The 13,600-nt window shown below is 49.5% G+C and overlaps 3 protein-coding genes across 3 annotated transcripts; all 3 read right to left on the reverse strand.

Moving 5' to 3' along the window:
• Window positions 1-181: 181 nt before the first annotated feature.
• Window positions 182-3,192, reverse strand: FOIG_00649 (origin recognition complex subunit 3). The gene is made up of 7 exons (XM_031196947.1): window positions 3,108-3,192; window positions 2,838-3,050; window positions 2,716-2,789; window positions 2,433-2,667; window positions 2,249-2,388; window positions 1,924-2,197; window positions 182-1,869 (listed from the first exon to the last, which is right to left on the reverse strand). Exons 1-7 carry the CDS (start codon window positions 3,156-3,158, stop codon window positions 751-753), a joined length of 2,106 nt encoding a protein of 701 aa, XP_031072714.1. The 5' UTR covers window positions 3,159-3,192; the 3' UTR covers window positions 182-750.
• A 740-nt stretch (window positions 3,193-3,932) lies between these two features.
• FOIG_00650 (uncharacterized protein) lies at window positions 3,933-6,013 on the reverse strand (the record flags this gene model as incomplete). Its single annotated transcript, XM_031196948.1, has 6 exons — window positions 3,933-3,971; window positions 4,024-4,515; window positions 4,569-4,769; window positions 4,822-5,134; window positions 5,184-5,709; window positions 5,854-6,013. The coding sequence occupies 6 exons, from the start codon at window positions 6,011-6,013 to the stop codon at window positions 3,933-3,935; spliced, it is 1,731 nt and encodes a 576-aa protein (XP_031072715.1).
• A 787-nt stretch (window positions 6,014-6,800) lies between these two features.
• On the reverse strand, window positions 6,801-13,487 carry FOIG_00651 (uncharacterized protein; the record flags this gene model as incomplete). The annotated part of the gene is made up of 2 exons (XM_031196949.1): window positions 6,801-7,347; window positions 7,399-13,487. 2 exons carry the CDS (start codon window positions 13,485-13,487, stop codon window positions 6,801-6,803), a joined length of 6,636 nt encoding a protein of 2,211 aa, XP_031072716.1.
• Window positions 13,488-13,600: the final 113 nt, after the last annotated feature.

Consider the following 13,600-nt stretch of genomic DNA (forward strand, 5'->3'; position numbering starts at 1 on the left):
AGCGGATGGAGTGGAATGTGACTTGGAGCCATTAGTTGGTCATGACTCAAAAGCAAGACAATGAGATGGGGGAATAAACAGTATCTTTACCGCTACTCTTTTTTCTTTCTTTCTTTCTTTCTTTCTCTCTATTTTGGTTCATTGTTTCATTGATTGATTGATCATAAGGGCAATCAATCCCTTGAGTGTTAACCTGGGTACGTAGATAAGGTAAGGTAGCTTGGCCAACTGAGACCTCAATATAGTAGCTATAGCCGTTCACCGTTATCGTTCATTCACATGATGCTTTGTTCTATGCAGTTCCCTCCGCTCCCGGCGTCTAATCATGTATCTACCTGCATGTCTTGGATTTTGCTGCGTTGGCTGTAACCGTGACTTGACTTTCACCCTCCACTTTCACTCCCACACTCTCTCGCTCTCATACTCACTCTCACTCACAGTCTCACTCGCTCTTGGTTCCCAGCCACCTCGTGTCTTAGTTCTTCAATGTCTTAGACTGACGACACCTTTTCTCTCCTCGTCTTTTTGCGGCCTATCACTAGGTCCCTCAGTGGCCATTGGGCTCGACCTCGGTTTCGATCTCAAACCCCCTCAAAAAGAAAAAAAAACCTGTTTCCAGACATGGTTAATCCCGTCTCATCCCCTCAAATACAAAGGACCATCCCCATTTGGCGGTTGCAGTCTTCAATCTTCTCGCCATGTCTCTCTTTCTCAAACTTTGTTCGACCAATGCAATCGCAATCCCCATATTCAGAGCCACTTCAGCTTGGCAATGTGGTCCGCTTTCTTCTTGCTTGCTTTGACGAATCCCAAAGCCCTCAGCTCAGCCAGCGCACGGTAAAACATTACCAGCGACTTGCGTTCGTCTGTCTCCTCCTCGCTTACAAGTGCTGAGAATGCAGCCCAGAGATCTGCCACGTTGATGAGGCTCCCAGTCTCTGTGTATAGGCGGTATAAGAGCGCCGTGGCCGGCAGAGTTGCCGGTGTTTCTCCATCGCCTGGCTTGCAGCATGAACATGACAAATAGTCGTGCGGCCTGGTGAGGCTGCGTTCTAGAACGGCCCGTGGTCGAGGCACGAATACATCTCGCGACGGAGCTCGAGAATCGTACAACCAGCTCTCCGACAACAAAAGAGACCTGGGTCTGACAAACTGAACATGCGTGACTAATAGCCCGGTGAGGTCGTCGATGGCCTGAGTAAGTTGCTTGTCTTCATCTGTAAGTGCAGCTGAGTCTTGACTTAATTGAACTCTTTGTGCAATCACAGTTGTGCGCATCACTTTACTCTGCCCGCTGTACTTGCTCCGTAGTGTAATCCCCTGCTCTTCTGCCTTTGATTGTAGCTCTTCCAGATCGACAAGTTGTCTTGTCAGTGCATCTCGAAATTCAAGGTCCGTTTGCTTCGTTGCTGGACCGAGAAGTAAGCCACAATCTCCTTTCTGCAAGATTGATACAACCTTGCGAAGCATGACCAGCAGCTCGCCGACGTCCATACGTCGTACCGACTCAATAGCTCTCGAGTTCTCAGTGATTGAAACGCCCTCATCCAAAGCTTCCGCATATGCTCTTGAGAACTCAATGTCTTGCGATTCTGTTTCTCCAAGAATAAGAAGTGACCGCAAAAAATCCTCAACAGATTCTTGACGACGGGCTAGACTATCTTGAACTCGCGTAACGAGAAACTCGTCGTTCTCAAGCAAACCTTTGGCGTATTGCACATTATCCAAGATGCCAGATTCTACTGCCTGCTCAACATTTTCCCTGAAAGAATCAGTATGCCGAATGGCCTCGATATGCTCGGCTTGCAACGATGCGGTATGCTCGAGAACGCTGAGTGGATTCGCATAGAAATGACACATATAAGCGTACTATTATTTGTTAGCTACCATCAAACTCATTTATATTATCTGTTCGAAGCTCACCTTCAATGACATAGTGAATGTTTGAATGCCTGAAACCTGGTCATGCTGACGATCAAGCAGGCTGCGGATGAGCGATGCTCCCAGTACTACAGGAGCATCAGATGTTGCTACCGCTGTTTTGAAGACTGTCTCGAGAATGGCCGAGGTCTGAATCACATCAAACTGCGCTCCATAAATTTGCTGACAAGAAGCCTTGAGTAGTCTGGCTTGGAGAAGCTCGACTGATGTGGCGATACCAAAGAGGAGAGTAAATGGTATACGAGGGCGCCAAGAGCTTGGTTACGTGTTAGCAGCAGTGAATGAAGTGTCGGAGGCAGAGACGTACTTGAAGAGAATGATCAAATCCGATAATAAACTGCTGTCGAAACCTTCACTGTCTTGAAAGGCGACAAACACATGCTCTACATTTTGGGGTTTGATAAATGCATACAGCGCTTCAAGATCATAGTCGAGATACCTTCGTCCCTGTAGAGAATGAGTGTTGTTCTGTGAAAATGCGGATGACTCACCTCTCGACCGTCACTGACTTCAAGATCATCATCCTCATCAGTGGAGGCTTTGGCTGTGACATCTCGAATAATCTTCTTCAACGTGGCTTTCAGCGTCGATGCCTCTGATGACCGCAAACCAACAAACTTGCTTGATGTTGTTTGCTGAAGTGTCTCCGATAATTGTTGAAAGAGAAGATCTTGTGATGCGATGTTAGGTCCTGTGATGATGAATGCTGAAGGGATTCTATCCCCACTATCCAAATATTAGAGGTTGCAGGTATATCAGGAGTACGACTCTTACGATTCTGTCACTGCGTCTTTGGCAAACTCGCTGACTTCATTGAGAGTCTCGAGATTTGAAGTTTTGAGTATTCTCTAATTCATATGAGCGATACATCAGGTGAATAAGCTTCGTTCACTCACCTCGATCCGTTCATCAATCTTAGCCCAGCTTTCCTGGAACAATCTCTCCCTTAATTTGACGAACTCGGGTTTCTCAGCACCATTGAGAAGAGGCACAAAAGCTGATGAATCTTTCACTATTTCTGCAGAATCCTGGCCCTGCTTAGATCTTCTTCTCCGCTTGGCTGGCTTTTGGCGTGTCCCATCGTCTTCAGGGTCGAAGACATATGCGACCTGATGACCGAGTTAGTGAAAGCATTGCACAAGTTTCATGATTATAGTTTTAGTTACCTGATGATCCTCTTGGCTATATGTGTCCTGGTTGATGACTTCACGGGCCATGATCAAGAGTTTTATGCTGCACAAGTTATTGAAGTCTTGAAGGATGAAGAAGCTCCTGAGCTTGGATCGAGGGTGAAGGTCAACGCGTTTTAGACAGTAAATAAACATGATCGCACTGTATTACGCACTGTATCCCAACAACCAGCAAGATCGTATCGTACATACAATCACTCAGATTTCACAAAGCAAGATGCCTAGACAATGACTGATATATACGATCTGTACGGGTTCCTATACTATTCATCGCAAACAAGGCACTTTATACAGAATGCTTCTAATTCTTTGTCCCATTCATCATCTGTATGCTATTGCTCGCCAAATCCTCATTCTCATATGCCTCCTCTCGAAGGTCATCATCTCATTCTTTGAGCTTGCTTCGCTTCGTTTGCCACCCATCCCATATGCCGTCTTGACATCCATACCATGCTCGCCTCCTGTCCAAACTGGTTTACAGAGACCCGCGTAAAGCGAGCCTCCTGACCCAGTATTGTTGATTTTTCCCTTTGTACAGTCCCCCCAAAAAGATGTTTCTTGCCTCCGTCACTCCTGAGATCATTATGACTCCAGAGAGTCGTGGCGCACCCCTGCCGCCAGATTTGGCAGATATTCATACAGATACCGAAAAGACGCAACGCGACGAAGTCACTTTTACCATAGTTGTTAAGAAAAGCATAAGAAAAAAGTAGAAAATCGGGAAAAAGGCCAGTGTTTGTGGACCATAACCGTGACGCCATGAAACAAATTGCTCTAAACCACCGTGAGCTGACCCGTAACTTAGGCTGCAGCTTCAACAGGCTCGGGAGGAGCGACGGTCTTGTTTTTCGGTTAGTCAAACTCATAACAATAGGGCTTATTTTCTACTTACATCGTCCTTCTTCTCTTCAGGCGCTGATGCTTGTGGTGTTTCCGCAATCTTCTCCTCCTCGGTCTCCTCGGGTTTCTCAGTCTTGGTTCCTTCCGTCTTTGTGGCCTCAGGCTTTGGCTCTTCAGTAGTCTCCTTGCCGCTATCGTCCTTCTTGTCGTCTGGCTTGGCTTCCGACTTGCCATTGACGCCGTTGGTGGCATCAGGAGCAGGGGTGGCATTTTCAGTAGCCAGTAGCTGAGTCCACTGGTCCAGAAGAACCTTGGAACGGTCCTTGAAATGGAAGTCGTCCTCACGGGGGATCGATTCCAATTTGAGGATAGCTTTGAGAACCTTGTTGATCTTGGTCGCACGAATGATGGACACCTCAAGGTCCTTCAGATTCTCCAACATGGTGACGTATTCGGACATATGTTCCATCTCTGATTCCTGGGGTTGCTGATCTCTGGTGAGGAGACCTCGTTGAAGCTTATGACGGAGATATAACACTTCCTTCTGTAAAGGTGTCAGTAAATTGATCGGTCAAAATACAGTTGTATTTATCTCACCTCCTTGTGGTGTCTTCGCTCCTCGGGTGTCATCTTGGCCTTCTTGGTGGTCTCAGCCTTCTTATCAGACGACTTCTTGACCTTGACTTTGGTTTTGGCAGCAGATTCCTCTTTGGCCTTAGGAGTGCCATTAGCGGCCTTAGGCGTTGATGTATTGAGCTTAATCTTAGGTTTCTTAACGGATTCAGGCCGTTGCGGTGTCTAGCAGTTTTATTAGCAAAATGAATCAGCAACAGCGTGTTGGAAGAATTACACTGGCGTCATCCTCAGCCTTGCGCTTCTTGGACTTGGACTTCTCTGAAGCATCGTCGGCGTCTTCCATCTCGACGTCTTCGTCGGCAGCTTTGGCCTTGCCCTTCTTGCTCTTCTTGGGTGTCGCAGCAGCTTGCTGCTTGGCAAGTAGTTCATCTTGGAATTGCTTAAGCACGTCCTTGTAGTGTTCGATAGAGTTGTGTTCGGCAGCGAGCGAGAATGCCTCCTTCAAATCTTTGCGCATTTTCTCGGTGATGGTCTCTCTGGCCTTTTCAGGAGTAAGCTCTGTAAGTCCAGTATTGGGTACCCAACCACTGTAGTCAGGTTAGCGATGTTCGGAAACAGTAATGAGCGGTAACTCACAATTCATTCGTGTGGAGATACATGACTGGGAAGGTTCTGTCGTTGACACGTTTGCCACCATCAGCATATGCCTCGGTATAGGAGCCATCAGGTCGCGCAGCAGCTACAGGGCGGCTATCGACCAGAGCTTGAGGCAACATCGATTCATCGCAAATGATGGCAGGCCAAGCGGGAAATCCTTTGAGCTTGACCAAGAAGTGGTCTCCAGGCTTGGCGTCTAAATGCGTGAGACGCGCCTTGGAGGCTTTCTTGCTCAGGCTCTTGCGGCTGGCACCGCCAGTCGACTTTCGTCTATTGTTCTTCGCCTTTGCTAAGGCAGACTCGGTGGCGGCGTTTTCGGTTGCTGTCTCACCATCGGCAGATGGAGCGGAGTTCTCGGCCTTGGTCTCCCCGGCAGCCGGGGCCTCAGTCGCGTCCTTCATTTCGATATCTGCACCCTCTTGAGTGGGCTTTGAGTCCTCCTTTGGTGCTTCGGCCGCGTCTTTATCTTCGGCGGGTTTCTCTGAGTTTCCAACTTCTTTGGTTTCTGTTGCGCGATGTGGTCAGCATGGATCTGACAAAGGGAAGGACGCGCCTGAGCGACAGAGCACACGAGAAATCAAAGCGCGATTTCTATGGCAATGCGATCGAGTGCGCAATGAATAGCAAACGCTTCGTAATCATAACTTACCCTCAGCGGTCTTTGTATCTCCCTTGTTTGCCTCGCCATCGGCCTTTGCGGCTTCGCTTCCGATCGATGATGGCTCAGTAGGCTTCTCAGCGGCAGGAACTTCCTGCGCGCCGGGAGCAGTTGCCTCAACCTCAGGCTTCTCGTTAATCTGGTCGGCCATGGCAAGAGCGTAGATAATGTTTTCGCTTGTCACAAATCACAGGAGCCAGAAGTAGAACTCCAGCTCGCAAAAGATAGGCGAACGCGTAGCGGATGCTGTATTGCGCGTGTCAATGGAGCGCAAGGTTCGTAGAGCGATGGCAATGATATGTTGGCGATGATTTGCGCAATTGATGATGATGGGCGCCTCTTCGAGTTGTGCCGCGATGTTGGGGTTGACGAAGAAAAAACGCTGGTGTGAGTTGATGGGCTGGACTGGGCTTTGCAAGGGAAACAGAAGCACTTTCAAACGTCACCAGAGCATCGGTCACGTGATGGGTATCTGGCATTTGCGCTGCGCTGCGCTGCGGGCGGCGTCATCCCCAACCCCAGGCTCTCTCCCTCTCACACACGACATCAAAGGCCCAGCGCGTAGTCGACGCTGATTCGACGCCCTGGTATACAAGACCATCGGAGGGACGCGTCCGTAGTCTCTTTTCTCACCATCTTCACTGCCCAATTCCCGGCAAAAGTCACGTCGTGGGCCTAGCTCTCTCTGGACGCGTTTGGCGTTGTGAACACTAGATCTCAACACCTCGCGCCTCTTTCACTCGTGATGCATTATTAGACATACACTCAAATCGGCTTGTATCCAGAAAACTCATCTCAAAAAGCACATCTCAGTCATAGTCCCGAGTTGATAGATTCGATTATTATCTCCTAAATCCGCATTCGTAGTCTTCAGTAGTGTACAACGCCATCGCTGGCAATCGCCGTGGTAATTGTAATTCAGAGTGAGCTTTGAGCTTCTACTCCTCGTCTTCGTCCTCGTCCTCGTCCTCTTCATCATCATCCACGTCCATGCCCTCGGCTGCTGTAACCGAAAACTCCCGCTCCTGGTCGACTCCAACATAACTATCACTCATTAGGAACAGCTTCAGATCATGCTCACCAGGTGATGGCACAGTGTACTCGAGGCGAACGTTCAGTTCCCGCCCGATTGTCACTCGCTTGATGGCCAAGAGGCTCTTGGTCTTCTCATCACCAACAACCAACCACCAGTTCTCCATCTTCTTGGATGGGTAGAATGGTGCGTGTACGGTAGAGTCATAATCGCCGTCCTCCTCTTCCAAATTGCGAGCAATCTTGATGTTCAGGTAGGCCGGTTCACCTGCCCTGATCTCACCCTCGTCAAGAACCTCATGTTCAAGTTCCAGGTCAGGATACTTGTCGTTTGTGAAGTTTGCGGCCTGTGCCAATTGGTTTTGTGACAAGCCAAGTCGCTTAACAAGCTTGTTGTAATCGGCATTCTCATCCGGGTTCATGGCTTCCATGAAATCAAAGATATCCTTGATTCTGCGAACAAAATTAGCTGACGGTCCGACCAATTTATCACTAAGTACGTACCCAAACTCATTCGCCACCTTGACAACCTCCGGTGAGAAGTGAGGAATTTGTTTAAGAGGGCTGTCCCGATCCCACATTCCCTGAACAATCATCTGTGACATCTCCATAGCGCTCATGGCGTTGAGATGTCCCTCCGAAGACAGAATGTCGACCATGGCACTAAGAAGGCTCAACACCCTCGACAGCAGGACCTCCTGGTCCTTTGCAAGATCAATTGGCAGCTGCATGCGGGAGAAGTGAGACTGGAGCAAGACGAAGGATTTGAAATGAGGGGAGTCATAAACTGGTTCAGACATCTTGACAGGCACTCGGTCGTAAATGCGTCGCAACAGACCATCCTCATGACGTCGAATCTGGATCGACTCGAACTCTGTTGCTGAAGTGACGATTTCCATAATACCTTTGAGCTTCGTGCGAGCGCTCAAAGAGAGCAGGAAAGTCTGCATCGTGATGTAGGAAATGTTATAGTATGCCGCAATCATGGCTGCGTTTTGAGGTGCCACGGATCCGTCATCCTCGTCAAACTCAATGATCTTGGATTCGCTGAGCTCACGGAGAGTTGTCTCAACCAAGTCGGACATGTAGTTGCTGAGGCCCTCATGCGTTGTGCTTGTCAAGCTATAATAACTTGGGTTGGCAAGCAGCCTTCGATAGAAGTAGGTGAAAGTAGTCCAGTTGATCGCATCGTCACCCGACTCGATCATCTTGGTGCTGATCTCTGTCACGAAGACATCGTGCAAGTAGTTGTGCAGATGCGACTCAACAGGAAGGGCCTCATTTAGGAATTTCTTGTAGTACTCGCGCTTGACTTGGGGCAGCATAAGGACGCCTCGGCCTCTGCCGTCCTTGGAGGGTCTAAGAGCTTTACCGAACATGTGCAACACCTCACTGAGAGGGTAGTCAACATATCGATGCTCTCGGCCTTCAAAGTATTGTGTGCCCATAACAATAACGAGATGAGCCGTGCTGTTGAGCTCCCAGCAAACATCGCGTGAAGCAACAAGCACCTGGATAGCACCATTGTCGTAGAGATGCTTAACAATTCGCTTGTCACTCTGGCTAAGAGCCTCATGGTAGTAGCCAACACCGTGAGAGAGGGCTTCGGCGAGAGCCTCCTCGTTGATGCGTTCAAGCAGAGGCTTCATTTGCTCTACCTCAGCGTGAAGGAAACGGTCCTCATCATCGTCAGCAAAGGCTGCAGCCAACAAATCCCGGGCAGTTGCACGAGTCTGCTTGCGGCTGGGCACAAAGATCATGGCAGGCTTGTCAGGAGACATTTGTGTGATGGCCAGATACGTGGGCTTGGCCATGGCAAGCATGAGAGATGGGAAATGAGTATTTGTGAATGACTGGAGGTGAAGCTCAAGAGGGACCGGTCGAACATGTGGACTGAAGTTATAGATGTCGTGCTTCTTTGCATCGATCCATTCACCAATGTCTCGAGCGTTCGCCAGCGATACACTCAATGCGACAATTCGCAGGGGTAATTCTGTCTGTGTGCGGATGTAATGCATACGAGAGACGATCGTCTCGTACACATAACCTTGAGAACTACCAAGGAGATGGACCTCGTCAGCAATAAACAGTTCAACTGTCTGAACGTTCTTGCGTCGCTTCCATTGTCTTGATAGCACATCCCACTGAGTTGGGGTTGCCAAGATCAAGTCGCCCTTTTCCAACAGCTTGAGATCTGTTGCCGTCTCACCAGTAAGCTTCACTATCTCTTTGCCGCCATTGAGATGGCTGAGCCTCTTCTGCCAATCTTGGAGGCGAGAGTCAACGAGTTCTTGGAAGGGGGCAATATACACGGCACGACCAACATCGCCCTTTGTCCAGTGCCTTAGAAGAGCAAATTCGGCACAAACAGTCTTGCCGCTACCTGTGGGAGCTCCAATAAACACATTCGCATCAGTCTTATACAGCGAGTTGAAAGTCTGTGTTTGGATTCTGTTGAACTGCTTCCATACAGGATAGAGATCAATGTAGCTTGACACCTTGAGGGCAGAAACGGGGAGAGGCTGAAGCTCGAGAAGTTCTGTATGAGGAGGGAACTTCTCAGGCAAGATCAACTTATGGAAAGGAACAGGAAGTCTGGTCTCAGCATGCATCCATCGGTCAGAGATAACCGAAACGAAGTAGTTTGGAGGCATTGGATCTGTGATAGGAACGGTGAAGTCGACAATGTGCTCATTTTGCTCCGATTCGGCGTATTCCTTGCGCAACAAAAAGGTGTCGTGGTAAAGTATGTCTTCTCCATCGCAGTCCTCAACAATAATCCAAAAGCTCTCTGCGGCGCCGTGGATAGAATCGTCCCACTCAAAATTGGGTGTGATGCTCAGTTCAACACGTAGCATCGATCTTGTCATAGGTTGAACTTGAGCCTGGACTTCGACTCGCGGGAACTTGTTGACCAAGCCACATACAGTACGGCCGGCTCGAGGAAGGCCAAGAAGCTCACCCATACGGGGAGGATCCAGATCAAAGTAGCTGCTCCAAGACACATCGATTTTCTCAGCCTTCTGAATAACATCCCGAGGACAAGAGGGGAACTGTCGAAGAGGTGACATTGTTGGCCACATCCGCTTCTCGGCCATCTTACAGAGGTCCAGAGCAGTCTTCGCAACGGATGCCCAGCCTTTCTTCATTGCGATCTCAAAGATAGCGCGCAAGATACGGCCAGCAGATTGCGTAACGTACACCATGTCGGCCATGAGCGCGAGACCATCGAGCTTGAGGCGCGAGATGTATGCTTGCAAGAGGACATTGATCTTGGCGTGGGGTTCCTCAATGCTCTCTTTGACGGGGATTGGGACTCGGCCCAGCAGCTTAGCCAACTCAAGCTTCTCATCCTGTCGAACAGGGATATACTTGAATTCAGCACTGAGGGCGAAGACACGGAAGAGCTCGATCGTAGTGATAGAAGGCTGGATGAGGTTGTTGTAAGTCTCCATAGAACCGAATGTGATATAATAATGCGAAGCGATACGACCGAGCTCAGTTGACTGGAGCTTTCCAGTCTTTTCATCATACTTGATGAGATTTGACTTTCGCAGAACCATGGCGGCAGAATGAATCAAATCAACTCGCTTCTGCTCAAGAGCCACATCATCTTCGTACTCTGCGCCCACCTGGTAAAGTCCAGGCGAGCGAAGCATTCTGACAAAGAGGTATGTGTAGCCCAACCACTCAACGCCCTCATCACGAGTCCTTACGTTGCCAAGGACGATTTCGGCATTCAGGTTGTCCACCAGCTTGCTGACAAACTGACTCTCAATCGGAAGCTGCTGATTCAGAAGTGAGAGATAGTATTGCATTTCACTCTGTGTCGTAATGATGATACCTTCTCCATAAGTATCGTATTGGGGTCGGCCTGCACGTCCAAGCATCTGAAGGACGTCTTGAGGGCTGAGCTCAACCCAGCTACCCTTCTCGGGGGAGTAAACCTGTGTTCCCTTGATGACAACTGTATGGGCGGGCAAGTTTACACCCCAAGCCAGTGTAGCAGTACACACCAGGACCTGGATAGCACCATGGGCAAAAAGGTTTTCGACATCTGTCCTGTCAGCTCGGCTCATACCAGCATGGTGGATGCCGAAACCATATGGCAGAATATCCTTGAGGTCTTGGTCGGTTGCCTGAGAAGACGCTTCATTGAGGACCTCACGGCTACCAGCATCGTGACGAAGGATCTGGTTGATTGTGTCTGACTCAAGAGCCTTATCGCGGATGTAGCGAGCAGTCTTGGCAGTCTCTTTTCGGGAATGCACAAAAATAAGCATCTGGTTACGGTTTGTGCCCACATGCTCGATCACCTTGTTGTAGCAGACGTCGTTCATGGTCTTTAGCTGCTTGATGGCTTTACGGTCAGTGACACCAACAAACTCCTGTCGCAGAGGACAGGGTCGGAAAGATCCGTCAAAGTGGAAAAGACCCTTCTTCGTGTCCACTCGCAAGAAGCTCGCAACATCTTTGTAGTTGGGCAGGGTGGCAGAAAGACCAATGATTCGAACTGGCTCGCCAGTTTGTTCAGTCTTGCGGATGGTTCGGCTAACAATGCTTTCCAGTACAGGGCCACGGTCGTCGTGGAGAAGGTGGATTTCGTCGATAATAATGAGGCGCACGAGGTTGGTGTAGGTCAAGTCATTGGACTTTCTGGTGATGACGTCCCATTTCTCGGGGGTTGTGACGATGATCTGTGTCTCGGCGATTTGTTGCTTGGTAAGTTGACGATCACCTGTCAATTCTGCGACTCGAATACCATACGGCTCGAGCCTACCACCCAGATTGCCAACCTGTTCTTGAACTAGAGCCTTCAAAGGAGCGATACAGACGATCTTAAAGGCGTCTAGATCGATATCGCCGGTCTCAGGGTTGCGATGCTTTCCAATCTCCCGGAGAATAGCGAGCATACCAACATTGGTTTTTCCACTACCAGTAGGAGCACAAACAAGCATGTTTCCATCATCATCGAATGCTGAAGGATAGCACTTGGACTGGATCTTGTTCAAGGACTGATTCTTACTGAAAGGGTTTCGTGACCACTCTGGCATATCAGAAATGGGTATCAAGACATCGCCAGGCTCATTGCGTTTCTTAGGAGTAGGGATGTGAATTTCTTCATAGCCCTTGAATGTCCTCTTGGTTGAGCCTTCTGGTAGCCGGACCTTGGGGTTTGTCATAAGGTGATTTCCTTGATCGAAGACCAGATTATCGAGGTTGATGAGCTTTCGAGGCTGAAGCCCGCCGACAAGTTGGCCCTCGGCACGTTCAGCCTTGGGTCCATCCGCGGTAAAGGAAGCTGGGACATCAATGTCCATCTTGATGTCAATCTTGCCCTTCTTGCCCTCGGCAGTGTCTTTACCCTTGAGTTCGTTGAGAATCCATTGAAGACCCTCTGAGACCATTTCACGCTCAACGTCAGCGCGCTCTTCGGGAGTCTGTGTTCGTGCTAAGTTTGTAAGCCAGAAAACCTTCTCCCTGTTCTCAACAAGCTTCTGAACCAACTCATGGTGCTCGTAGTCGAACAACTCCATGAGATCGTTCTCAACATCACGCAAGGACTTTTCCTCGCCATCCTCACCAGGTTCTCCTGACAGGATCTTCAGAGCCTCCTTTGTTTTGTCGCTTTGCTCATGAGCGTCGGGGTATAGTGTGCCGATTTGCCGTTGTAACCAAAATGTGTCGATGTCTCGGGCTGGTATGCTATGCTTGTCTTTCTCGTCTTGTTTGCCACCTGAAGGCGCCGAGTCGAGAATCATCTCATCCCCAACGTCAGCAACAGCATCTTCTTCCTTGCCTTCAGCACTCTGTTCCTTCTCTTCCTCTTCCTCTTCCTCTTCCTCTTCGTCCTCTGAAGATTCGTCACGGACTTCATGAACAAGGCCCCCCTCGTCATCCTCTTCGTCTTCATCGAACGCGACCGCGACACCCTGGCGCTCATCTATTTCAGCATCCTCACCATCGGCGCCACCCATCGCAACGTCCTCATCGTCGTCCTGGGCGTCGTAATCTGTGATCTTCTTGCCGAGGTTCACCAACTCATTAAATTCCTTGGGGTTTAGTGTCACACCCAAGATGTCGTCGATTTCCCTCTTTTTATCCAGATCTTTCAAATCATCATCCTTCAAATATTCCAGGACAGCATCCGCTGCGCTACGTACGACCTCGTGGGGTACGTCACCCAGAGTTTTTGCTACCGAGGTAATGATGAGATCGAAAGTCTGTCGCGTCGCTGCGGTTCGTGGTCGGTATGTGATGCCTTCCACCAAAAGATCGTTGGCGCCGAGGATACCTGTCGATTGAGGCGCCTCTGCCTTTCGTCTGCGCTGTTCTCGTGCCAGAATATCTTCGCCTTCTCTTAGACTGCCTCGCTCGATTTCGGGGAGTCCAGGCTGTTTCTTCGGTTTTGGCGCGTCGTCGCGTGCAACTCTAGCACCCATATCTCGAATACTCAAGCGACCGGCCAGCGACTCTGGATCACCAGTAGCCTCGTCGGTTCGTCTTGTAACGAATCGACGATCGGCCTGGAGAACCAGGTTCGACATGGCCGAGTACTTGTACTGCGACACATCTCGATTTGCGTCGGACATGATGGCTAGATTATTATGTTGTAATTGATAGAGAACGTCGATGTTCTCGACAAAGCCTGGGGCGCTTGGCACTTAAATAACCATGAGTTTGCCACCGACGCGACTAAATCAGA

This window comes from Fusarium odoratissimum, assembly GCF_000260195.1.
Source record: "Fusarium odoratissimum NRRL 54006 unplaced genomic scaffold supercont1.1, whole genome shotgun sequence".
Taxonomy (NCBI): Eukaryota; Fungi; Ascomycota; class Sordariomycetes; order Hypocreales; family Nectriaceae; genus Fusarium; species Fusarium odoratissimum.

What these genes read in the sequence shown, in the direction of transcription:
- FOIG_00649 (XM_031196947.1), bottom strand. Translation starts at nt 3,158, where the DNA reads ATGGCCCGTGAAGTCATCAACCAGGACACATATAGCCAAGAGGATCAT. An exon ending in GATTTGATCATTCTCTTCAA is followed by an intron (nt 2,198 to 2,248) that starts GTACGTCTCTGC and finishes CACGTAACCAAG; the next exon opens with CTCTTGGCGCCCTCGTATAC. An exon ending in CATTCACTATGTCATTGAAG is followed by an intron (nt 1,870 to 1,923) that starts GTGAGCTTCGAA and finishes AACAAATAATAG; the next exon opens with TACGCTTATATGTGTCATTT.